General features: G+C 41.6%; 2 protein-coding genes across 4 annotated transcripts; both read right to left on the reverse strand.

The window, feature by feature from the left end:
• Window positions 1–582: 582 nt before the first annotated feature.
• Window positions 583–14,909, reverse strand: LOC311024184 (N-acetylglucosamine-1-phosphodiester alpha-N-acetylglucosaminidase-like). Its single transcript, XM_084026480.1, has 12 exons — window positions 14,762–14,909; window positions 13,079–13,284; window positions 12,506–12,773; window positions 9,819–9,958; window positions 7,696–7,804; window positions 6,112–6,240; window positions 5,808–6,013; window positions 5,653–5,700; window positions 5,258–5,386; window positions 4,907–5,038; window positions 3,282–3,363; window positions 583–1,804 (listed from the first exon to the last, which is right to left on the reverse strand). Exons 1-12 carry the CDS (start codon window positions 14,842–14,844, stop codon window positions 1,576–1,578), a joined length of 1,761 nt encoding a protein of 586 aa, XP_083882606.1. The 5' UTR covers window positions 14,845–14,909; the 3' UTR covers window positions 583–1,575.
• Window positions 14,910–15,927: 1,018 nt separating this feature from the next.
• On the reverse strand, window positions 15,928–24,274 carry LOC311024185 (N-acetylglucosamine-1-phosphodiester alpha-N-acetylglucosaminidase-like). Of its 3 annotated transcripts, XR_014598281.1 has the most exons (13): window positions 24,096–24,269; window positions 23,271–23,485; window positions 22,900–23,167; window positions 22,490–22,629; window positions 22,168–22,276; window positions 21,605–21,733; window positions 20,224–20,429; window positions 19,879–19,926; window positions 19,349–19,477; window positions 19,074–19,193; window positions 18,907–18,988; window positions 17,784–17,909; window positions 17,098–17,233 (listed from the first exon to the last, which is right to left on the reverse strand). XR_014598281.1 is itself a non-coding variant. In XM_084026481.1 (12 exons), the coding sequence occupies exons 1-12, from the start codon at window positions 24,182–24,184 to the stop codon at window positions 17,059–17,061; spliced, it is 1,710 nt and encodes a 569-aa protein (XP_083882607.1). In that variant the 5' UTR covers window positions 24,185–24,274; the 3' UTR covers window positions 15,928–17,058. The 3 variants fall into 3 exon arrangements, 2 of the variants coding, with proteins under 2 accessions (XP_083882607.1, XP_083882608.1); XM_084026481.1 differs by lacking the exon at window positions 17,784–17,909 and having other exon boundaries at window positions 15,928–17,233; window positions 24,096–24,274; XM_084026482.1 differs by lacking the exon at window positions 17,098–17,233 and having other exon boundaries at window positions 17,720–17,909.
• Between the last annotated feature and the right edge of the window lie 899 nt (window positions 24,275–25,173).

Raw genomic sequence — 25,173 nt, forward strand, 5'->3', positions numbered from 1 at the left:
CAAAATGTGGTTGAAAGCTCCAGAAAAACACAACTGGACCTTGAGTTAAGTTTATTTTTACTGCTTCCAAGGTCAAGCATGTTTTGCTAACAATGGCATTGCTGTGTTGCCATGCTAGTGCTTTTTTTTTTGCATGTGCCATTAGCATGCTACCGGGCTAAATGATTCATGCAAGCATGCTGACATGCTAAGTTAGCCAAGTTAGCAATTTCCCTCCCGTAAATGACAAGGATCTACGGGTAGGAAAGCAATAGAAGAGAGCAATTTGATTGTTTTTAACAAGATGACAACAGATTTGAACAAATTCTCCTAAAAGAGAGTTGAGTTAGTGAGCCAAGACATGTGAAGGCAAAACCAAAACAGAGATAGATTCATCTTTTAGCGGAATCCTGACCTTTACATTTATTTTTAGGCTTGAACAGGAAAAAAATTACCTGTCAGACATATCAGGAGTTTTGCTGACATTTACAAACGACAGTCAGTGGTAAGAAATCTTGATAAGACACATACTGAAAGTTTAAACTGCGCAAATATTCATGGCATCTTGATGAAAATTGTGCTTTTATCTGATATGAGTGCACATGAACCTTATTTTGCATTCAGATCATTCCATTCTGACATAACTGCTAAGAAACCATCTGATAAAAGGAAAGACCCCCCCCCCCCCCAGTAACAGGTTTGTTTTGAACGTCATCGTTAGGAGCTCAAAGTCCATCCATTTACGTGGCAACAAGTTGAAACCGTCATCACACCAGGAGTTTGAGTCATCAAGCCTGGGACAATATTCTTATATAGCATACACATAAACTGATATTGTTGACCTTTTTAACTTATAGTTTTTAGCTAGTTTTGAGAAATAATGCTGCTTCCGCTCCCTGATAAACCAACTACATATAGTTATAATTTGCCGCTTCATTGCCATTAATTAGGTGTCGTTGTGGCAAACTCTTATTGTACGTTTGAAGTTGTAAACAGAGTGAATGTGCTACTATCTCACGGGTATTAAAGAAATTGTGTTGATGTATTAAAAATTTCTCCATTGTCTGACTCCCTACCGTCGTCCACGTCAGGATCCTGTAGGAATGATGATGGAATTCTTCATGATTCCAGAAACACCCGAGTTAAGCTCAAACACAGCTGGACAACACACTAAATCTCACTTTGTGATTATTGGAGCTCAGAGTTCACCGGTTTCAATGGCAACAAGTTGAAAAGGTTCCTCCTACCGGGAGCTGGGGTTGAGACATCCAGATTCCTGACAAAATAAAGCTTTGACCTTTTTTTTTTTCAGGCTTCCCTTTCATCATCACATTGGCCTCGTCTGTAAACACGTGAGCGACCATCTGACAATCTGCCAGAAATAGTCAGCAGGATGTAACCAAACTGTTGTGCTTCGTCATTAAGCTTCCTTCTCATTCCAGCAGGATTGTCGTTGGAAATTTGACAGAATTGGAAGATTAAATTAAGCAGAAGAATACTGCGTTTCAGTTGCTTTTCTTTGTGCAATATCAGAGAGTCCTTGCTCGTCGCCATCGGCCCTCCCGACAGCTGCGACCTCCTCGAGCGTGACGGAGATCAGACATCATCCTGAGAGTCCGAGTCGTCCGATCCTAAACCAGAATTCCTGGTGCCGGCTGCGGCACGCGAAGAGACTCCGTTGATGTCGGCCAGCGGGACGTAGGAGTAGTCCCGGCGTTCAGGCAAGTGAGCGGCCACCGAGCCGCGACATGCCCGTACGAGGTGAAGAAGCAGGCTGGCTGACAGCAGAGAGGCCAATGTGAAGGTGATCATCAGCCAGGTACGTCTAAGGAGAAACGGACCACGTTAGACTGGTTCCACTAAATCCATGAAGGACGTGTTCGGTCCAGTGTTCGGTACCGAAACTCTGATACAGTACAGTGAGCTGGTTTTCCCCTCACAGTGTGAGTATAATAGTTGTACCAAATATATATTTTTTTATATTCAAAGCTTCTATTGAGGTTATCAAATTCAGCTTCAAATGTCTGTGAATTTTATAACGTCATGCTCATGTAAACAGGGAATAAAACTTTGTTATTGTGATTCTACGAATATCATTTGTACAACAATGTTGTGGATCTTTTTTCAATACATTTGAACTATTCCTGTAATTTGTTTAACGATGTCATTTTATATTCAAAGCTTCTAGTGACCTTTTTGAATGAAGCTTCAATTTGTTGTCTAATTTGTGACAAATGACAAATTCCCCGATTTTTTGGTTTATTTTAAAAATAGTTTAATATTAATAATATTAGTGTGGCCTGATCTTTATCTGCAACTGTGCAGAAATAGTAACATTTAGGGTTAACACTGGTTATTTTAAATTTGTCTTGAGCCTCAACTGCCATAACACAAATCGATATGGCTCATCAATTTGTTTTTATTGTTTCGTTAGTGTTTAAATTTGACCTTAGCTTTGTTTGGCCGTGCAGATGGAAGCTCTATCGACAAATTGTTTCGTTTTTCCCCCCAGAAATCTGCCTGCTCCAGGTTTAACCCTCCGCCGTCTCACCAACGAGACTCCCAGAACTGCTTTGAATGTAAATGTTGTGCTCTTTTGGTCAAATAAGGATTAACCCCCCCCCCCCCCCCCCCCGGTCCTCTCCTCCATCTGTGAGCAGAGTACCTCTTCACAAAGCGCTTTCCAGAAACCATGGCAACAGCTTACAATTCCTAACTTGCATGTGAAAGGTAAGGAGGCTGATGAATGCGTCCCATCGACTTTGTTTACACGTAGAGGAGAGACAAGAAGCCAAACGCGGGTCTGGACTGTCCCTCGTTGTGTGGTTCCCTCCATTAATCAGAGCAGAAGACACGACGGCTGTGTTTCGTGGACAAGATTACTCCTCGTTGAATATCTCACGTCAAACTGTGAAGTGTAGCACAGCTGTTTGTGATTTCTCAGCGTATCGCAGAAACCGCCACTTAAAATCAGCCTCAATGCATTTGACTGAACTGACTAAACAACCTGGTGGTTTTAACTTGAACCATCATGGAGGCCAACGATGTGTTTCTAAGAGCCTGCAGGAGAAGATAAACTGACCAACATTTGGCTGGCAGATGGGGACGATTTCACACCTCCGTTCACAGAAACGTTGTATCCGCCAACTCGAACAGATGAAGAAAGCACTGAAGAAATAAACCGTCCTCCCTTGTTCTTGACGGCCATGTTCCTCATGTCGCTCTGCAGTACACGCTCAGGAATATGTGAGGTCATATTGAAGGCTAAAACATGTCAACATCAATCAACCTTTGACACTTACTCCGTCAGACGAGGCTTCTCCCTCTGAGCTTCTACTTCTCGTCTCCAAAATGTAAACATCTGTTTGGCTAGACAATGTCCAGCTGTGGAGAAAAAGAAGTCAACTCTTAGTGTTTGCTTTAAGACTTGATATTATTTCCTGTGATTTACAGAATTGAATGCACATTCATTTACATTTTCAGGTCATACATGTTCGGCATAGAGAGATGAAAACATCAGATCATCAATTCAAATCAATATTTATATACAGCAGGTTATAAAACAGTTATGATTATACAACATATTTCCCATAGAAACCAAAAGTATTCCCCAAAATCTAATAAGAACCTTTCTGCTTACAAAGTTTGACCAAATCAATGTTTGTTTTAAACTCACTGGGTTAAATAATATCGATGTAATATTTTATATGAAGTGAACTTGATGCATCGACATTGATCTCAGTCAGAAATAATCAAAACGAATCATTTAAGTGATACCAAGTTATTCATGGGGACAATTTAAGTTATTTGATTGTACGAAATACTAATATGAGGAAACAAAATAAATACACTGACTAGGCACGGGATGATGATGAAAATTTCCTGTCAAGACTATCCTGGACATAATTATTATCCCGATAATCCTCAAAATGGCTTTTATGTACGTTCAGCCTCGCGTACATATTAACAAGTGAGTTTTAGAAGAGCTGCCGGCCGTGGTTTCAACTCTAGACTAAAACCTTTGGTTGGATTTATTTGTGTTCGGTACCCTGTTCGTATAGACAGACCACTGTCTCTGTGTGTCTTACACAAAATAATGAACAGAATTGGACTTATAGTGTTGGGAGCTGATGTGCAGATGAGTAACATTTCCAGTCCTCCCAGTTGAGTCGATACAGTGTTGCTCTGTTTGGACAGACGGCAACAAAGACTGAACTCTCTTTACTTTCGCTTTGTGCAAACAGCCAACAGTAAGCGCACACACACACACACACACACACACACACACACACACACACACACACACACACACACACACACACACACACACACACACACACACACACACACACACACACACACACACACACACACACACACACACACACACAAGAATTTGAAACATTTGCTGAGCATGTCTGTGTGAGATCTGTATCTCCACCTGTCTCCTTAAATGCATCAGAAGTCAGATTGTAAATTAATCAACAAGTAAATGCCTTGAGGTTTATCGGAACACCTGCAGCAGACAACAACGTGCCAACACTGGACGAGCATCACATCCAATACCAGACCTAGAACCCCAAATATTTAAAAATCCTTTCACGGCAACTAAAGCTGCACAAAAAAAAAGAGACAAAGAGTGAACTGCACCTTTGACTGCGCTGCAAAGCAAACAGCATCTCAGTGCTTCTGTCCTGCTTGCATGTATTTAAATGAGGCGCATACAGTCCAAGTCACAAAGATCAGCGCTAATAGTCACACGCAGTTACAGTGAAATGATTAGCATCTTCAGAGTCTGTGGATGATTCAGCTGGATGAAGAAATTAACAGCCATTCTTTCATCCTGTTGAAAGTGTCAACCATCGTGTGACCCGTTTGTGTGTGTAAATGTGTGTGTGTGTATGTAAATGTATATGCAAATGTGTACCTCTGTGTAAGGTGTGGTTGGTCTCTCCTTGCAATGTGGCGTTACAGCTTCCTGTCTGCGGGTCACATGGGCACTGGTTGTCACAGCGACACTCCTGAGCACAGGACAGACCGAAGAAGCCCAGAGGACACACTGACACAGAGACACACCTTTAACATTTCAAAAGGAAGTGAAGCAACATTTTTTTTTTTTAAATAATTGAATAAAAATCTTCACAATTCAGAGGACAAAGTATGACATTAATATATATTAGTGGTATACTTTAAAGCCAAACTCTAAAAATGGTCGATTAAAGACACTATTGGCCTGACTGTGTGTAACCGGTCACGTTATAGCACAACATAGCTCTACCTTGTTCACATGTGTTGCCGTGGAAACCAGAGGGGCAGACGCAGTGTCCGTGAACGGAGTCACAGGAACCGCCGTTAACACAGGTGCAGGTTTGATTGCAGCTGTCGCCATAGAAACCAGGGAGGCACTCTGTCAATAAAATCAATGATTACAATAACAAGAGTCAATAGCCATGCTAATAGTTTCCGTTCATCAGTATGACAGCATGCTAACTTGCTAAAACATGGCAGTGGTAAATACTGATGTGTAGCAGGTAAACTGTTAATTATGTTGTCATCAGGCTGTGGAATTAACATAATATTGGCTTGAATTGCAATAAAATGCTGGTGCGGCCCTTTGGGTCACGCTCCAGGTCCGTGTCTGAGGTGAGTGTGTGTGTGTTTGTGTTTGATTACCTTGGCTGCAGTTCTTTCCTCTCCATCCAGCGTCACAGACACACCCATCTACAACACAGACACTTAGATATTATCCATGGAAACGCACACTGAGACACCAACCACAAATATTATCTCCTCCACCTGCTGCCGTTGAGCTCCACCTCGACACTTACTGGCGGTGCAGACACCATGAGGGCCGCAGGCTGGCGGCTGACACACCAGGGAGTCACAGGCGGCGCCCTGCCAGCCCTCCTGGCACCGACAGCGTCCGTCCACACAGTCTCCGTGTCCGCTGCAGTCTGCCGGCTGGCAGCGCCGCCGGTGAACACACAAGACGGTGGAGACGTACCGAGCACAGCGCCACCTGCTGTCTGGTTTACTGGGAGGGGAGGATGGATGTAGGAGAGCATCTAATATTTGATGGAAGAGATCAAAGGAGGTCTCTGTTTCTCACGTATGAATGGTGATTTGGCTCACCAGTGATCGGAGGGGTAGCTGGCCAATGAGCCACCGGTCACATAGGTGGAAGACCCGCCTCCATCCAGATTGATGGCGTTGATGATTCCATAGCTCTTCAGATGCTCAGCCATCTCCCACAGATTCATCCTGTACAGAGACATGATAACACCAATAAGAACTAGACTGAACTGGAAACATGGATGGAAACATGTTTAGTATTTTTAGGACCGTCGCAATATCTTGACAACTATCTGACACTGATCCGTCACCAAGAGTTTCCATCAGTCCAACACTTCAGCTCATGACACCGCTCCAACCGCTGACCCAAAAGAGAGATGATCCCTCCTGACTTCTACATGTTCTATTGACCGCATGGAGGCCTGATATTGACCGGAGATGTATGGAGGTCAGCTGACATGTTCAGACATGTCAGCATGTTGGGCTTTATGAGATCACATCATTAACAGCAACACATTCATCTCCTGGTTTGCTGCAGGTCTGCTGCATTATGGGGGGAGGGAGAGTCAATCAATAAATTCGACTGCTGGATAGATCTTAGTGGGTTGAGGTGAAGTGAGCTCATTAGTGTATTAGTTCATCTCACAAATTAACCCTGTCAGAGGTTAAAATGCCTTTTACTGCAGCCCCATTTATTAATTTTACCATTGGATTGTCTTTATTCTCCACCCTCCCTGGCACCTCCAAAACATGTACAGATACATAAAACACTACAAAGAGACACAAAACAACAACAAAGAGACTCAAAATGACAACAAAGAGACTCAAACCAACTTCAAAAAGGAGAAAAATCAACTACAAAGAGACTCAAAATGACAAGAAAGAGACTCAAACCAACTTCAAAAAGGAGAAAAAACAACAACAAAGAGACTCAAAATGACAACAAAGAGACTCAAACCAACTTCAAAAAGGAGAAAAAACACCAAAGAGACTCAAACCAACTACAAAAAGGAGAAAAAACAACAACAAAGAGACTCAAAATCACAACAAAGAGACTCAAACCAACTTCAAAAAGGAGAAAAAACAACTACAAAGAGACTCAAACCAACTTCAAAAAGGAGAAAAAACAACAACAAAGACTCAAAATGACCACAAAGAGACTCAAACCAACTACAAAAAGGAGAAAAAACAACAACAACGAGACTCAAAATTACAAAAAAGAGACTCAAACCAACTACAAAAAGGAGAAAAAACAACAACAAAGAGACTCAAACCAACTTCAAAAAGGAGAAAAAACAACAACAAAGAGACTCAAAATGACCACAAAGAGACAAAACAATGACGAAGATAAACACGACTTCAAAGAGCCTTGTATTATTGCAGTAATAAAGAAAATCCAAAGTACAAAGAGCTTGTTGGCCTAGTGGTGGCTCAGGCATGAAAAATCGAACCCTGCATATTCAATTCCTACTTCAGGACACTTTGTATTGACCCAAAGGCCTGTGAGTCACTTTATGTTAATAGAATCAATTATCATATATTTTCTCTCATCTGTGTCTGCAGTCTCTTTCATCCACTTACTGGGCGGTAAATGAATAACATGACTTCTCCGTCGTTGAAGAAGCCGAGGAGATAGATAGTTACCCCCTTACTCCGGTCTGTCCATCGATGTGGAACAGGATCACTTTGCCCTCGGCATCGTGGCCCACCACAGTCCTGGCTGACACCACGTCCACAAAAGTGCGGAAGAACCCTGTGAAAGTACGAGAAACGGGCTGGAATTAACGGCTGCAACATGTTGCTTTAGCAAAGCTCTTCTTCAAACTCCACAATAGAAAGAGAAGGTCGGTGCAGGGTCAGCACCACTGGAATGCCAAATTAACATACGATGGATTGACAAATCATCGTTCAAACCTCTAAAATCCATCCTTATCCTGATTGGATAAGTGTTGCCCCAATTAGAGGTAGGGGATAACTCCCAAAACACAAAATTAAGGTAAATATTGTTATCAACGCAAATAAACACGCATATTTATATTTTCACTGCTGGCCAGCAGCCATGAATTCCTAAAAAGCTGAAGTCGTGTTTCCGTATGATGTGAGCAATGACAGATGATTTTGAGTAAAACTCCTCGTCGTTGTTTACTTTTCAACAGTGTGCGTAACAATAAAAGGGTGTAGGGCAACTTGATGTGAACTCTGGTTTCGTTCTTGTCTCCCTGTTAATCCAACATGGCAGCGTTGGGCTTTTAGTGGCGCGATGGAGTCACGTCAGGTCACAGACGAGTTTCTGCGTTATGCAAAACCTGGCACGCCGGAGCTCTGAGATACAGTTACATTTAATTACTGCTGTAGTGGAGCTGGTCTGAGGTCAGGCGAACTGATCCGGGGTGAAGGGTAGGGGATTGGCACGTTATTGTAACTTGATCTGTTGAACTGAAAATTCAGGGGAAACATTGATTGATCTTTGGAAAGCTGCTGTTCCTGAAACCGGGTGTATTGACAGCCTGCAGCTTGTGCCCTGAAACAGACCGGTTGCAAGGTAGGTTGACTTGATCTTCAAAAAGGTAGTTTGGTTGTTTTGAAGCGGGTTTGAGGACAAAAACAGTCATTTTACCTGGAACAGATATTGATTGTTTTAGGTGACTTTGAGGCTGATCACATTGAGATGCATCGCTAGAAACATGTCGCCTGCAAAATGGTTTTTGCATTAAACTTTCAGCACCAGGAGTCGCAGCACTCGTCGATGTCAAACTTGGCCCAGGCAGCTAATCGAATGGAGCAAGAGGCGGGCGTTGCTAACGGGCGTTACTACTTAACCACTTCCTTCCTGTTTTGACGCTGGTCGTTGTGGTAGGACCAGATAACAGTCACGAAAGGTTGATATTGGTGTTTTCTTTTAGTTAAGATGAACAATATATATATTTTTTCAGGATATTTTCTTCCCTCCTCCTCACCCAGCAGCAGAGCAACAACGAGATCATTTGATCACCTGTTGATCACCTGTTGATCATGCACCTCTGCTACACAGGCATCAGCCGTTTTGCCCGACCAGGGACGTTTTTTGTATCGGCCGCACCTGTAGTGACATGTCTCGGTATCACCGGGGCCCAATGCAGCGTTCACAGCTCAACACCTCAACACACAAGGGGAAAGCATCGAGTCCCATAGAAAGGCATGATGACAAAACTAAACAACGGTATGTTGCTATGGAGATGGATCCAAATATATTAAATAAAATGATTCTGTGTCTACTATTTTATGTAATATATGTAGCCATAAAAAGCAGCTACTTGATGTTATATTATAAACTTACAGACTTATCTCTGTGTTCGAGGGAGCCACGAACATCCGGGTGTAACTTCTGTCGCGGAAGTTTGAATGTTTGAACTGTCATTACTGTTTTTACCTGCCGGCTTCACCTGATTTTTACATCATCTGGTTTGCCGTCTACCGCCTGCCTGATTATGTCAGCCATCCATCCATTGTCTACCGCTTATCCTGTGTTTAGGGTCACGGGGGGGCTGGAGCCGATCCCAGCTGTCATTGGGCGAAGGCAGGGTACACCCTGGACAGGACGCCAGTCTCCTGATTATGTCAATGCATTAAAAACATACTTTTGTACCTCATACAACCACATTTTACCCACAATTGTTTGATTCATTCTTCATCGGCTGCTACATAAACCAGAAAACTTGCCGACCCTGCCAGCTGACAGGAAGCGGTTTTGTCGTTTACCCTGTAACGCATGGATGCACAGCACGTACCCGTCTCCTGCGTCTCATCACACTCGGCCTTCAGGCTCTGGTTGATGTAAACCTCTCCGTTCCTCAACAGCCACACCACGCCGCTGACGAGCTGGACGAACGGGTTGGACTGGTCCAAAACCTCCTCCTGTGACAGATAGCTGGAGGGATGGAGGGCAGACGGGAAAATCAGGACCTCACCACGTCTGATTGCTTATCACTGTTTTATGTTTGTACAACTGTTGACGGTGCCATTCAGTAATAAAAAAGATGGCATGTGGCTCTCTGGGTCGGCCCACCACTTGCCCTGAAACGTTCATGCACTGTGTATTAACTTTGGTGATCCTCGGATCAGGTCAAAGCTTTACTTTGACACCATCTGTCCTTAGACCTTCAACTCAGATAAGATAAAACTCCCCATACAAAAACACATGGAAGAACCCGGAGGATCCCTCCCCCTGGATGGACAGACAGGCATTGTTATGAAAGCAGAATAGACCAAAACAGCAAAATTACAAATCAGGATGACAATGTTTAGCATTTAGCTCAAGTACAGCCTCACGGAGACTCTTATTGAGATAATGAACGAAAATCAGGAAAAATAAGCCCTGCTGCCATTAATCTAAACCTGCTGCATTAAATTAATGTTGAGATTGTTTTATGAAAGACTAGCTGACTGATGAAAAAATGTGTTGCCCGTTTTGACCACTTTATCACAGATCCGGCTGGCGTGAAGCCACCGGTTACTCATTAGTCTGACGGCTGTGACCCCTCTGGTTATTTTTACTGCTATAATGTTACCTCAACATGAGGTGAGGAATCACCTTACCTTATATAACCTAACCTGATGGATTCACAGGGTTGTTGTGTCACTGGGATGAAAGGCCTCCATCGGGCATTATTTAATTCACCGGATAATCATCAGCAGAGAAAAAGGACATCGAGTACTACATTCTTAACAGATTCAGATACACAGTAATCAAATAAATGATGTATTGTTATGAAATCCACCGTCATCAGCTGCAACATTAAAGTGACTCAATAATTAGTCAACAAATAAATTATATTATATATATATTAGTTTGCATAATTAGTACTTTTACCTACTTTTGGTTGATCATTTTGAGTGTTTTTATTTCTACACTGAGTTAAGTGTTTCTTCCACCACCGGCAGACATCCTCCATCGGATTATTTTATCTATTAAACTCAATTTCAGAAACTACATCACAATGTTAATTTACACATAATGTAATTTAAGATTTAAGATTCAACTAGCCCTGCAGAAATGCAGCTTCAAATATAGGTTCACACTTATTTGGTCCACAATAAAAGAAATTCAGCTTATGTGGAAACCTTCTACATCATAAACAACATTTGAGAATACATCTGAAAATACTACAAATTAGAAAATAATAGTATTTTTTCATTTATATTATGATTATTATCTTCTTTATTATCATTTTAAACATTACTATCTGATGTAGCAATTTTCTATAATAATAATACCTTGTGATGAAGCGATCCGGTGTGGAAATAAAACACAACTATAGCAATACTTTCTATTTAAACTCAGAGGTCAAGGTTTGTTATTAGCCGGAGCCGGACTGACAGCTTCAGGATAACAAATGACTGTTTGTATCAGGTTTGGGGGTTTTCTGTGTATGAGGTGTATGAATGTTTATTTTATCTTATTTGAGCTTCACGGGCTGTTGCATCATACAGGAATTCTAGAGAGTACTGACCTCAGGTATCAGACAAACAAGTTAAATTTACTTTTTAAGTGTTGACCTTGCTGTGGCTTCAGAAATAGATCCAGGATTCTAGGAATTACTTTAAAATTATTATACACATCATTTGTAAAAAAAATAAATAATAAAAAAATACCTTGAGGAGAGGTGATATTTCAGAACTGTGAGGTCAGGTGCAGAGGAGCAGAACAGTAGTTTGAGTTTCTGACTATTTAAAGACAAACTCCGTGGCCTGTGCCTTATCAAAATAAAAGCTGTTGGTATGCTGACCGCTGTCATCTGGCAGCTTCCGTCGTGAATGCAAAACGATTTGCAGTCTCAGGAATCATTTGTGTATAATATGTGCAAACTAGTTTTGTGAAATAATCTTTCCAAAAGACAGCAGTATTTGGCTGCAGCAGCTCAGCATCCGTAAACAGTGTGAAAAAAAAAAAAAGAATTACAGATTAATGGTGGCCAGGCAACATCCTTGGTACCAGGAGGCAACCTCCTGTTCTGTAAAGTGAACCAAAGCTAGTGTGTCTCGAACTTGCATTCTCTCTACTGACCATCAGGGGGCGACTCCTCTGGTTATAAAAAGAAGTCTGATTGTATGGAAGTCTATGAGACTTCATCAAGACATAAAAATATCATTATTTGGACATATTTTTGATAATATTTCAACTTGTGCATACACACAAACGACACAAATGAGGACCTTATCCTCATTCACATCGCACATTTGCATTTATTGGCATCCAATTGCATTGACTTTGTATGCAATCGCACCGCACAACATGTTCACTTTGCGTCTGGTGTGAACACAGCATTAATGTGGGATGGGAGGCTGTTCCTGATGCTGGGAGCAGCAACAGAAAAAGTTGGGTCATTTTGGTTTTGAGGCATGAGTGTGACGTTATTGTGAGGATGACCTACAGCACAGATTTGCCAGTGTCATGGTAACGAGCTGGATCTCTTACCCGAACACCAGGGTGCCGTCCCTCCTGATGCCAAACTGTGCGTTCTGCACGCCGCCGCTGTCCTGCACCATCCTGCCGTCGCTCACAACATTCCCGTGACATTTGCCTGATGTCGTGTCGAAGAAGCCGCCGTTCTGGGCATACAGACACCCGGCGGCCTCGGCCGTTTCCTCCACCAACGCCCTCTGATTCATCCCGCAGCCGCCCGGCCCGCCCGGCTCCAACACCGACAGCGTCCGCAGCGGGTCGTGGACCACCGTCATGTGACCTGGGAACAAAGACGCAAACGAGACACTCCAAGCACAACATTTGATAATAAGACATCACTATTATGTCAACATCTTCTGAACTACTGTCTCTTTAACAGGATTCTCCATGCAGACTGCAGGTCACATGACTTCTCCCCTGCTGCTTTCAATTCACCCCTGCTTTCTGTAAACACTTTTTTTGGTCAGTTTGCATGAATTTATAAGAGGTCAGGAAGATATAAACCAGATCCAGGTTCAACACAGAGATCAAATCTGTTAAAGTTTTGTTATCTGTTATTTTCCTGCAAGTGACTCCATCACTGACCGTAAACCCATCTGGAGCTCCCCGGCACGGCCGACACAAACACCTTGGACTCGGCCACCGGCAGCCCGCTGTGGTTGCTGGAGGGCCGGCTCTCGTAGGTGCTGTTGCCATGAATGACCTGCTGACAGTCTCTGACGTGGCGGTGAGAGTGGGAGGGGCCGTGGGCGTTGGCGTACGGCAGCAGGAGGTCATCGTCCATGGAGACTCTACGAGAAGGGGAAATTAGGTAAGTAGGTTTCCAAAATGTTTTCAAAGCAATCAAAAATAAAAAAACACTATTTAAAGGCCATCAAGTCACCATAAAGTGAAGAGAAAACTCTCAGACGCAAACAAGGTCAGGCAGAGGTCACCGGGGAGGGACGAGTCAACCGTTATGCAACTGCAAGGTCAAGTGTTTGTAACATCACATAGCTGCTTTCCAGGGAATACATGACATCACATTCTTCTTACTGTATTGCCTCCATGGGCTTTTTTCCATTTTAAGTTTAGATTAGATTAAGTTCCGTTTACATTAATTGGCTGTATTTATGTTTTGTAATTTTGTTCTTTATGAATAACGACAACGATGTGTGGACATGTAAACAGCTTATAATCAAGAGGTATAATAAGGTATACTGAGATGTAAACAGTAATTCACCAGCAGGTGGAGCCAGTGCAGTAGAATATGTGTACAGTACCATTATAAGTAGTATATTAGTACAGTAAACCAGTAGATGGCAAATACAATAAACACATTAATGAGATATAATAACAAGAATAATACAAACAATAATTATTATTATAATAAAGCATTTACTTACATTTATTTTACAGTTAAAACAGTTAAAATAGAAACCGTTCTATTAGTATATGACATTTGATGTTTGAAATAGTTTCTCGACTGTAAAGATTATGGTTTTATTTAATCATCATTTTCATGATGACAGTGGAGGTGTTTTTTTGTTGTTGTTGTTGTTAATGGTGAGGATCATATAAACTATACAGCTCTATTTGTCATGTGTATATTTAGAATTGCCCTTTAATTTTAACACCGTTTTATAATCATTATAATTTTATTTGCACGCTGGATTATTTTGCACTGTTTCCCACTTTGTACCACAACTGCTGCACCACAATTTACCAGTTTTATATCGTCTAACCGTGATCCAACGCTGCCACCTTGTGGCCAAAGTATACAACTGCAGCAACATGTTGACACTGGTTTCCTTGAGGAATGAAAGCAAAACGTAGGACTCATCTCGTGACTAAAAGTTTGGCCTAAACATTTCACATCTCCTTTTGAAATCATTCCAACACCGCAAAAATGTAGTGTTCTGAATGCCGTCAATGTGAAAGACAAAGTCTGACTTTGTTACAGATGTTTTGTGTGTTTAGTGATAAGCGTGCTTTGTGTGTGTTTGAGGTCAGTCAGTCAAATTTGTGAACTTTGTACTGAACAACTCGGATAAGAATTTAAAAGTTTGCTAAATACCGGATGTTGTTAGCCACAGATGTTAGCATGAATGTTATTGTTAGTATGGTTACAGGTTGACTGAAATGTACCAAAATATATTATTTTAATCTCAACTGTCACTTAGAAGGAACCTAAACAATTTCAGACGTCTCTAACTCGGAAGGCTCGACTAACGGCTATCAGGGTGAATTCGCGGCTAGTTCAAACAGGAAGCGGCGGTCTCATCTTACCGGGTGTTTTTGGTCTCGGATAACCGGACGCAGAGCCGCAAAAGCAGCCACACAAACTGATATTTCACCGACACTGCTGCCATATGAGGATGGAAAGTAGCCTGCCAAACCCCTCTCTTCCTGCTAGTCCCTACATCATCCAGCTAGCACGCTGCATCCAAGTAAACAAACACGCAGCTTCCGGTTACACTACAAAGTAAAAGCCCGACAGTTAAAAAGCCCTTTGATATAATCCCATTTCAACCAGGTGATTAAAAAACGATTTGTTAGAAATGGCAAAAAGACAAATACATATAGTCAAAATTAAGAGAAACCATATCCACTTAAAAAAGTAAAAAATCAGGTGAGTCATTTTGTTTTATCGCATCTCGAAAATTATTTTTTATAAAGCATTTCATATTTTTTCATATTTAAAAAAAAAATCTTAAAACTCATTATTTGTACTTACCACAGAATTTTCTGTCAATGTTATTTTATTTTGAAAGAAATATCAACATTTTCCCGTATTTTTGACGTGATGAAGTAACTTGACGCAGTGCAGTCACATGACTTTCATCAACCCCCTGACTTGTGTCTCCGCGTGGCACACCGCCACACGTCATCTGTTCTGTAGTAGCATCATTATCGATGTTTATGGCAACATTTGATCGAATCACACTCCTATCTGTAATTAGATATCCACAAAACTAGTCAAAATGATCAATAATGAGATCCGTAATATCGTTCTTACTATAAAACGTCTATTTGAATATATTTAAAACTTTATTTAAAAAGTAAACATTTAATAGCTAGACTGGATTTGTTTTGCAGACATTTGTAATTCAATTTTTCCTTGTCAAAAATAACATTTCAGATATCCACGTCATTCTTACCAGTACAAATTATGTAACTTTTGCCATTCATGTGTATTGGCCTTTCAATTTCAGATATCCACAATTACGTGATAGATGTCTAGAATGAACATTCTATCTATTCTATCATTTCAGATATCTACAGTCAATGGTTACTTGTCATAATCTTGCTGGAAAACATGGAAACTCCACACAGAAGGGCATGAGAACATAGCATCACCGAACTTTGTTTTTACTTTTTTATTATACACAGTATAACAATAATGAATACAATTATAATCAAACTCAGTGTCCCAATAAAAACCACTAAACCCCCAGTGGCACTTCTTCTGTTATATATTCCATCATTAGGTTATTATTTTGACTAAGATTAAGATTATTGACGTTATTCAGAGGTAAAGCAGCAAATCCTCACATTTGTGAACCTGAAACCACAAATGTTTTTACCTCCAAAATGTCTCAAACCATTGAAATGGGTGCAAAATCATTTTCTGTTGACCGACTCATTGATTCATCAAGTAATCGTCGCAGCCTCGCTCGTACAAGCTGTTGGAGGATTGTGAATCTTTAAAGTAACTGAAGAGATACATGTAGTGAAGTACAACATATAATATTCAGTCAAGTAGCATTTAAAAATGTATTTATGTAGAGTACTAGTAAACTTACTTACCAGTAGTTACATTGCACCACTGCACAGCAACGAGATGGACCAGTTGTGACTTTGTTGAGACTTCCAGAGCCCGGTTAAAAGGAGGGATGTCCAGTGGGGCTGGTCAATGTATTACATTGATAAATACCGGTATCGTCATTGATTTTGGATATCGTAATATGACATACGTGTTGTCTTTTCCTGGTTTTTCATATCAAAACTCTCATTATTGTACATAGTTTGTCAAAGCACCAATAGTCAACACAAAAATATTGTCATGTCATCAATATGGAGGTATTTGATTAAAAAAAACAACTTAATATTTGAATTCTCCATATCGCCCAGCCCTAATGTCCAGATCATGTTAATTCTAATCCAGTATTTCCCCTTTAAATCCCACCTGCACAGCATGCAGATATGTTATATATTGAATTGCAGGAACAACGTAGTATTAATACGAATGTTGAATGGATTACAAGGTAGCAGCTAAACATGTTGTGCAGTTCAAGTGCAGTTTTTGCTGTTGCGTCTGTCAATCTGGATGTTTTGTTCCTGTGCAGGAAAGGCGGTGGCCCTTGTCTCACAAGCCATCATCAGATTCATAACTTGAGTCCAAGTCATGTGATCCCAAACGTTATCTCTGTTTCTTCTGGGGTTTTTTCCAGTACCTTGATTGCTGGGTTTTGTAGCTCAACATGTCATCTCACACTTTAGCAAGTGCAAATGTCTTTCCTGGCTCAAAGTTGTTTGTTCTCTTTCCGATTTCTGTGTATTCACCACAGCAAGGAAGACGTCCTTCAGTAAAGTTGAACCAATTTGGCAGGCGGCACATCTCCCTTGACGTCGTTCAGTGGAATGTGTATGTAGGAAAAACCGAAGAGAAGACACCTCCGACTCGCCCGCATGAGGTGAAGCAGCAGCCGGACCATCAGCAGCAAGGCCAGAGTGCCGGTGATGATCAGCCACGTTCGTCTGCAGAGAGACAGGGAAATTTAGATTTCATGCCTTTATGAACCATCAACGCAATATTTAAGAAATAAGCATCCAATCAGAATACTGGCTTACTTTTTATATACAGTTTATATACAGGGAAAACAACATGATTAGGCTGTGATGAATTCATCCCATTGTGCAAGAGAAATAAGAGATCGAATGCAAAATTTGACCCGTTTTTACTGGCTTCCTCCAGCCTCCAGTTTTCCTCAAAGACTATCTTTTTATTCTAAAACTGGTAGTTTTCCTGCCAAGCAGCACATTTCAACTACTCTGACAGTATTCATACATGTACAATAATGCAATACAATAATACTCTGACATGGTTACTGTGTATAATCACATCGAGGGAATAGTTTGCCAGGTTTCTGGACTTAGTTATATTAATTTTCGATCTGGTTTATAATGGTGCATGAACAGAAATAAAACATCAAATTGCGGACTGGCAATGGAGGGGAAATCGACCTGGTCAGAACCTCACTCACTCCAATATTGGATGTAAAAAACTACTTTTAAGAAGAAAAATCACTTGGATTTGTTGGTAGATCTGTCGCTATTGGTCACCGTGGGCTTTTACAATTCAGGCTCACTGGGAACATTTGCGCCCAGGTGTTCCCAAAAGCCTAAAGTTGGACCCGACCACACCTACTGGCATCTGCAACACAAAAGACAAAGACAAACAGCGGGCCCAGTAGCCAAAAGAGGTGGGGCCGCATACACACATATGCACACACACACACACACACACACACACACACACACACACACACACACACACACACCCAGCATGACTGTCTCATTTATGTACAAACTAAAACTTTTGTGAGAATTTGGCTGATTTTATTTTAGAATCACATTCTACACATAGCAACTCCAAAGAATCAGTCCATATCTTCTGTTCAATGATACAATCTCTGTGATGTATTTTCCTAATATTCATTCATATTAGGGGTGTGAATCTTTGGCTTCACAGCGATTCGATTAACGATACAGTAGTTGGCGATTCGATTCAAGGACGATTTTTTTTTTTTTGTAATGATTCGATTCGATTCTGTAAACCATGATTCGATTCAGTAACTTGTAACCAAAATTCTATATCCATGAAATAAACATGCAATAATGCGAGTGAGACTATCTGTATTCTTCAGAAAGGTGAAAAAATAACATATTTATTCTATAAAAAAGTAAACCTGCATAATATTTTATGCTGAATACAAAAATGTAATTAAAATATGCTCGGTTATTTTGAACATTTTCAGAACACTACATGCTGGCAGGGGAGAGAGTGTCTTAAACGTATTAAAACATTAATCATAAGTAAGAATCACGAATAATCCGATTAAATGCATTAATATGGATTATTGGTGAAGCCAAAACGATTAATTCTATTTATTTATTTTAGCAGATCGATTTAGTAGAATCTATAGGACTGACAATCGATTCATCGATTAATCGAATGAATCGTTACACCTCTAATTAATATATATTATATATTATATGAATATATATTATTTTAAGTTAGACTAAGTTCCTGCAATATAAAATTCAAGGAATTTGTGGGAGATCAGTCATTTTTGGGGGGGGGGGGGGGGGCCGACATGGAGGACTGCAGAGAATTGATTCATGGAATAGAACAGACCTTTGATACTCACTCTGTTAGATAAGGTTCGCCTCTGTACGTCTCACGCTGTTGTCTCCGTAACGTAAACGTCTGTCGAGCCAAACACAGACCCCCTGCAGAGGACAGAAGGACGGCACCGTGAACACCATCATGTCCAAACTAACTGTGTCTGATGTGGTGTGGTGAGAAGTTGAGCACCTCCGTTTAACGTGTCGTCGCTGAAAGGGGCACAGCTGCCTGTCAGCGGGTCACATGGACACTGGTCATCACACTGACACTCCTCAGCACAGGACAGACCATAAAAACCTGGAGGACACACTGGCGGAGACACAAAGATTTCTTTGAATGCAAAAATCATGTATAAATTGTACATATAAAAATGTAAAATCTTCAATAATATATATTTATAAACATTAATAAACAAGAATATTATTGTAGAATATTATTTTGTATCTGGCATTGTGCTTTCCTACCTTGTTCACAGAAGTTGCCGTGGAAACCAGGGAGACACGTGCAGAGTCCATTGACATGGTCACAGGAAGCTCCATTGAAGCATATGCATGTGTGTCTGCAGCCGTCGCCGTGGTAACCTGACAGGCACACTTTACCAAGGAGAGACCGTTTTACGTGGTTATGGCAGGATCTGTGTGTAAAAACGGCTGAACAAGCGATGCATGAAAACAATTATAATAATGTAACTGTGGCAGAATAGCTAACGTGCATGGAAGGGATGTAGAGATGATCAGGGCCATGTACGAGATGACACACAAATTGCTATTCCATTAGACCCAGAAAAGGTTTGAAATATGCAGCTCTGACCTTTGAGTAATACTAGTATAGCTGTTTCACATAATCTGAAAAAGCCACATTAAACAGACACAGAGAGGGATAAGGAAAACAGGAGAAAAACGTGAGAAACATGCATCTTGTACAGGTTCAATGCATATGGAATAAAGATTTGATCAGTTTATTAATTGATGTGGAAGATGGTGCTCCTCATTACCTTTACTACAGTTCTTTCCTCTCCATCCAGCAGCACAGACGCAGCCACCTGCGACACAGACAGACAGATGGGCGTTATAAAGTGTAAAATACAAATAACGTGTCAATGAAAAGACATAAAAAGACACGATGCACAGAGGCAGTTTTTTCCCGCCATTGTCACACTGTATGAGCGTGTTCTCGTCCTGTATATGGAACGTGTCCTGAAATAACTGCTGCTTTGATATGACACTATAAATAAAATTTGAATTTAATTTAATTGAAAATTGAATTTATTCAGTACCTTTCAAAACAAAATCTCTTCACTGGATATTTAAACGGGTGATCACGCCACCTCGACACTTACTGGCGGTGCAGACACCATGAGGGCCGCAGGCTGGCTGCTGACACACCAGGGAGTCACAGGCGGCGCCCTGCCAGCCCTCCTGGCACCGACAGCGTCCGTCCACACAGTCTCCGTGTCCGCTGCAGTCTGCCGGCTGGCAGCGCCGCCGGTGGACACACAAGACGGTGGAGACGGTCCGAGCGCAGCGCCACCTGTTGTCTGATTTACTGGGAACAGAGAACAAGTTAATACTTTCTCCATAGATTGCATGAAGATTTAAACAGAATAGTGTGAGGGGAGCTGCTCTCCGTCCACCACGCACCTATCACAGAACAGGTTCTTGTGCCTTTTTTTTAACATTTCCATTCGAACGGCGATGCTTCGACAGCAAAAGCAGCGTTCCCAGCCATGCTCTGGCCGTACTTAAGAATGCATAATGTTGGCTGTTTCGTCGTATCTGATCCACAGAAATTGGACAAGCCATTCCTTCCGAAACACATAAACTTCGGCCCATTTTGACGTGGAGGGCTCTGGCTCGTAGAGATAAGGGTCTGACTGAAGAGTCGGTTCTCTTTAAGTTACTTCACTGAGTCGGTGGATTAATCCCCCATGGCAAACCGAATCAAAGGTTAGTGATCGATGATACAAACACAGTTTTGCACGCTCACTAATCACACTACGTTACTTACATTAATTACACACATACAGAAATCTGGTCTCAGACAAAGAACCACAAGAACTTATCTCTCGGTCTCAAGGCCTGAACCCCTCCCCGACCATCTGTTCTAAAGCACATGACACACCCCAGTGTCGGCCATGTACGTTGTTATTTCAAAGTGAATATTTGGATAGCCGCCATTTTGAAGCAGACATTCTTTTATGTTAAACACAGACACACACACGTATGTTATTAGTCGGATAGTTTATATACACTTACTGCATGTTATTACGGCTATTATTCCATGTATAAAAGTGTGGTGTCCTATGTCATGATCTGGATTTATTTATAGTTTAATTTCCTGTTTTATTTTGTAGTTTGTGTCCCCTGTGTGGTTTCCTGTCGTGTACTTCCTGTGTTTATTTTTGAATGCTGTTTCTTACCCTCGTGGCCTCCCTCAGTTGTTACTTTGTATTGTTAGTTAAAATACATATTTTGCCTTTACTTTTTGTCTCAGCCTGCTTTTGGGTCCTTTTTACCCCGTGACACCCTGAGAATAATATAATACAATTCCTTCAAATAGCCAAAATCAAATTACCATTGTGGGTGGAGAAAAACTGCTCCCGACTGAAGCCCAACAGAGGTCTCAAAAATGCTCAAAGTTGCTGAAAAATAAAATGCTGAACCACCACAACTTTGAACAAACATGTCCAGTACAATACATTTCAACTTTACTTCGCTCACCATATGTCCGATGGGTAGCTGGCCAACGTGCCGTTGACCACAAAGCTGGAAGACCCGCCTCCGTCCAGATTGATAGCATTGATGACCCCGTTCTTCTTCAGGAACTCTGCCACCTCCCAAAGATTCATACTGCTCAAATAACAACAAACACGCGTGCCATGAATTTCTCTAAGAAGCTGCGCACCTGGACGACTTGATGTGAATCAACATGGCGTCTACAAGCAGATCAGAAGCAGCAGAAATCCGCTCACAGCCTGAAATATATCATGGGCGGATGGCAACGCGAAGGCCGCGTCCTTGACTGAATTGGGACACAGCTAATAAGTTGATTCATACATCGGTCAGTCCTGTTTTCATTTAATTTAATGTATTTTAAAGGAGATTACACACTATTTTGCATACTAACTTCAGTGTGTTTTTGGTACATACACAGTATAAGTGCAATGTAACAAAAGTGTATATCTCATCACTGGATCTCATGCCTATGGATTCCCTCATTATCAGTGATCAGGTGCAGCCCTAATGTTAGCGGCCTCGTGAGATGAATTGTAAATAAATGTTACCCTCTTTTTAAGGTCTGTCCGTCCACATGAAACAGGACCACGTTGCCGCTGGCGTCGTGACCCACCACCGTTCTCGCAGACAGCACGTCCACAAAATCGCGGAACACCTCTGTCAGGATATTTAAAAAAAAATAAAATAAATCATATTCAATTCAAATTTAATTATGGTAGGGTTACTTTGGAATAGGCCGACATCATTTTTTAAAATTTTATATTTATCATTTCAAATTTCGGTGAAATTTGGCAACATTGGTCTTCCATAGAAGCTGCCCACTTTTAAACCAAGACATTACTACACAAACTATTAAAAAATGTTTTTTACCCATGTCGACTATCTTGTCGCACTCGGCCTTCAGGCTCTGGTTGATGTAAACCTCGCCATTCCTCAACAGCCACACCACCCCACTAACAAGCTGGACAAACGGGTTGGACTGGTCCAAAACGTCTTCCTGTGACAGGTACCTGGAAGGACGATTAAGGTATTGTTTTAGTGGGGTTGCATGAGGTCTCTCCTTAGTCAGTGTATTACCTACAGTAAATGGAGAAACAGAGAGGAGCAAAGCATTTTATTGCTGTGGTTGTATTTTAGATACCTAAAAAACCCTTCCATTGCTTTACTTTCTTGTCAGACCAGTTGACTGGTAACTGCTGTCACACTGACCATACAATGAAATATGAAAAAAATCCAAACTATCCCTTATTAGAAATCTCGTTTGTCAGTGCGTCTCTTACCCAAACACCAGGCTGCCGTCCTTCCTGATGCCAAACTGGGCATTTTGCACCCCTCCACTGTCCCTTACCATCCTGCCGTCGCTCACCACGTTGCCCAGGCAACGGTCCGTGGTGGTGTTGAAGAAGCCGGCATTCTGGGCGTAGAGACACCCCGCTTGCAAGGCCGTCTCCTCCACCGTCACCCTGGGCCGTTTCTCACAGCCGCCTGGGCCACCCGGCTCCAACACCGACAGGGTCCTTAGCGGATCGTGGACCACCGTCATGCGACCTGGAGACGAAGATGCTTCAAGATTAAATGGCACTTAAACACTTGATCCCCTTATACCAGCAGGAAAACCCATCATTAGGCTACTGCTGACTTCATCACTGACCATAGACCCAGCGGGATGCGCCCGAGCTGCCTGGCGTGTTTGATAGGAAGGCGGTCGACTCGGCCACTGGGTGTTTATTGTGACTACTGGAAGGCCATGTCTCATACGTCGTCGTGCCATGGGTTGGAGACTGGTAGTCCCTAACGTGGCGATGAGAGTGGGAGGGGCCATGGCCCTCAGTGTACGCCAGCAGAACGTCATCATCCAAAGAAATACTGTGGAAATGAAAGGCAAATAACACAAACAGGTTTGCTTCAAAGTGATCCATATTGGGCGGATGTCACTGTCTGAGGGTTGATTCAGAACACATCACAAAGGAAACCTGAGAGGCCTATTTGGATTGTAATGGAAACTTTGTTTTTTTAAGCAAGGAGGTGAATCATTATGTGGTTCCAGCTTGTTCAGTGTGAACATCTGCTGCTTTTCTGGTTTTATATCTTTGCAAACTTGGGCTGTTCATTTTCATAATTCTAAGACATTTAGAAACCACACACTTATAGATCATGTCAACAATATTTGGACCCGAGTGAATTGTTTGTTATTTAGTGGATTTATCATTTTGTTCACAACATGAAAATGGCAATTTCAAGTGCCTAAAATGTTGAAAGTATACAATTTCAGTATACAATTATACACCAGCAAATTCTCATATTTGAGATGCAAACAAAAGAATGGCATTTTCGCTTCTCAAAGGACTTAAACTATAACTTAAACCAATTAACTTAAAACACTACTTTTTGATCATAATTCATATAATTAATTAATTAAATTAACGTCACACTTCCATTTCAACCGTACGCCATGAAACTAGCTAACTCGTCTCACCGTGCTCCTTCGCTCTCCAGCAGGCGAAAACACATCAGGCACAGCTGCACGAGCCGCACGCGCCGGAGGGCGTCTCGACTTGTTGCCATGGATATGGAGTTCGGGGACCCGCTATTCCCGGGTTCGACGAGGCGCGTGTCCGTCCACTCTGAGCGCGCACACACATACAGTGGAGCTACATCGTGTCCCGGTACACGACCTGTGGCTCAAACTTGATCCAACACTGTGATTCCTGCTGATCCAGATTCCTTTCGTTTTATGACACCGTGACATACGAGACACCCGTCTCAAGAGACAATCATCCCGCGGCTGTGAAACGAACAATGGTCGAGAAAACAAACAAAAGCAGACAGTAGTGTAAGAGGACATGCATCCTGAGAGACACTATTTGATTTCAGCTTCATTTAATTCTTGGCAAAGTCAAGAAGGTTAGCCTAGAAGGTTATTATTTAAGAATATCAAAACAAACAAGATCACATATTATCTATCTAGGTACAATACAGCCTAATAAACAGTGATATATCACCACTTTATCATCCTTCAACGGAATATACGTTTGGTACATGGATTACTGTAGCCTAATATCTCTATGTCCACTGGATTAAATAGGAGGCTCTGCCTTTTATTGACACGTTGCCATGGTGATGGCTTTTTTTCATTCATCTTAATTCAGAGTTAACAAACTCAGAGTTTCCCATCTCAGGGTTAGTAAACTCAGTGTTTGTTGAACCTGCTTTCTGAGACAGGGCCCAGTACCATGGTAACAGAGGTTCAAAGAGTCAGTTACCGTGGCAACCGTGGTAACTTTTGGAGTTTGAGTGAACTCACTTTCTGGCGGTTTCCATCGTCTCGTGAGATTGTTAAACCTGTTTTCTGGAACAGGGCCCTGCAGGCAAAGCAGCACAACATGTTAACCACATCCTTGACAGCAACACGGAACAACCAATTACACAATCCGCCAACATATCACAGGACGAGGGGTTGCAATCAACCTTACAAGTTCACCATATATAAATATTGTTGTTAGCTTACCTTGTGCCTTAACACTCTTTTCCATTCAGCAAATAAAGAAGAAAGG

The sequence above is a fragment of the Eutrigla gurnardus genome (assembly GCF_963514095.1).
Source record: "Eutrigla gurnardus genome assembly, chromosome: 14".
NCBI lineage: Eukaryota > Metazoa > Chordata > Actinopteri > Perciformes > Triglidae > Eutrigla > Eutrigla gurnardus.

Coding starts and splice junctions, on each gene's coding strand:
- LOC311024184 (XM_084026480.1), bottom strand. CDS start 14,844: ATGGCAGCAGTGTCGGTGAAATATCAGTTTGTGTGGCTGCTTTTGCGG. Junction 6,241..7,695: donor GGACAGACCGGAGTAAGGGG/GTAACTATCTAT, acceptor GTCTCTGTACAG/GATGAATCTGTGGGAGATGG. Junction 1,805..3,281: donor GAGAAGCCTCGTCTGACGGA/GTAAGTGTCAAA, acceptor GTTTCTCCTTAG/ACGTACCTGGCTGATGATCA.
- LOC311024185 (XM_084026481.1), bottom strand. CDS start 24,184: ATGGCAACAAGTCGAGACGCCCTCCGGCGCGTGCGGCTCGTGCAGCTG. Junction 22,630..22,899: donor GACGGCAGCCTGGTGTTTGG/GTAAGAGACGCA, acceptor TCGTCCTTCCAG/GTACCTGTCACAGGAAGACG. Junction 19,478..19,878: donor AGGAAAGAACTGTAGTAAAG/GTAATGAGGAGC, acceptor TCCTTGGTAAAG/TGTGCCTGTCAGGTTACCAC.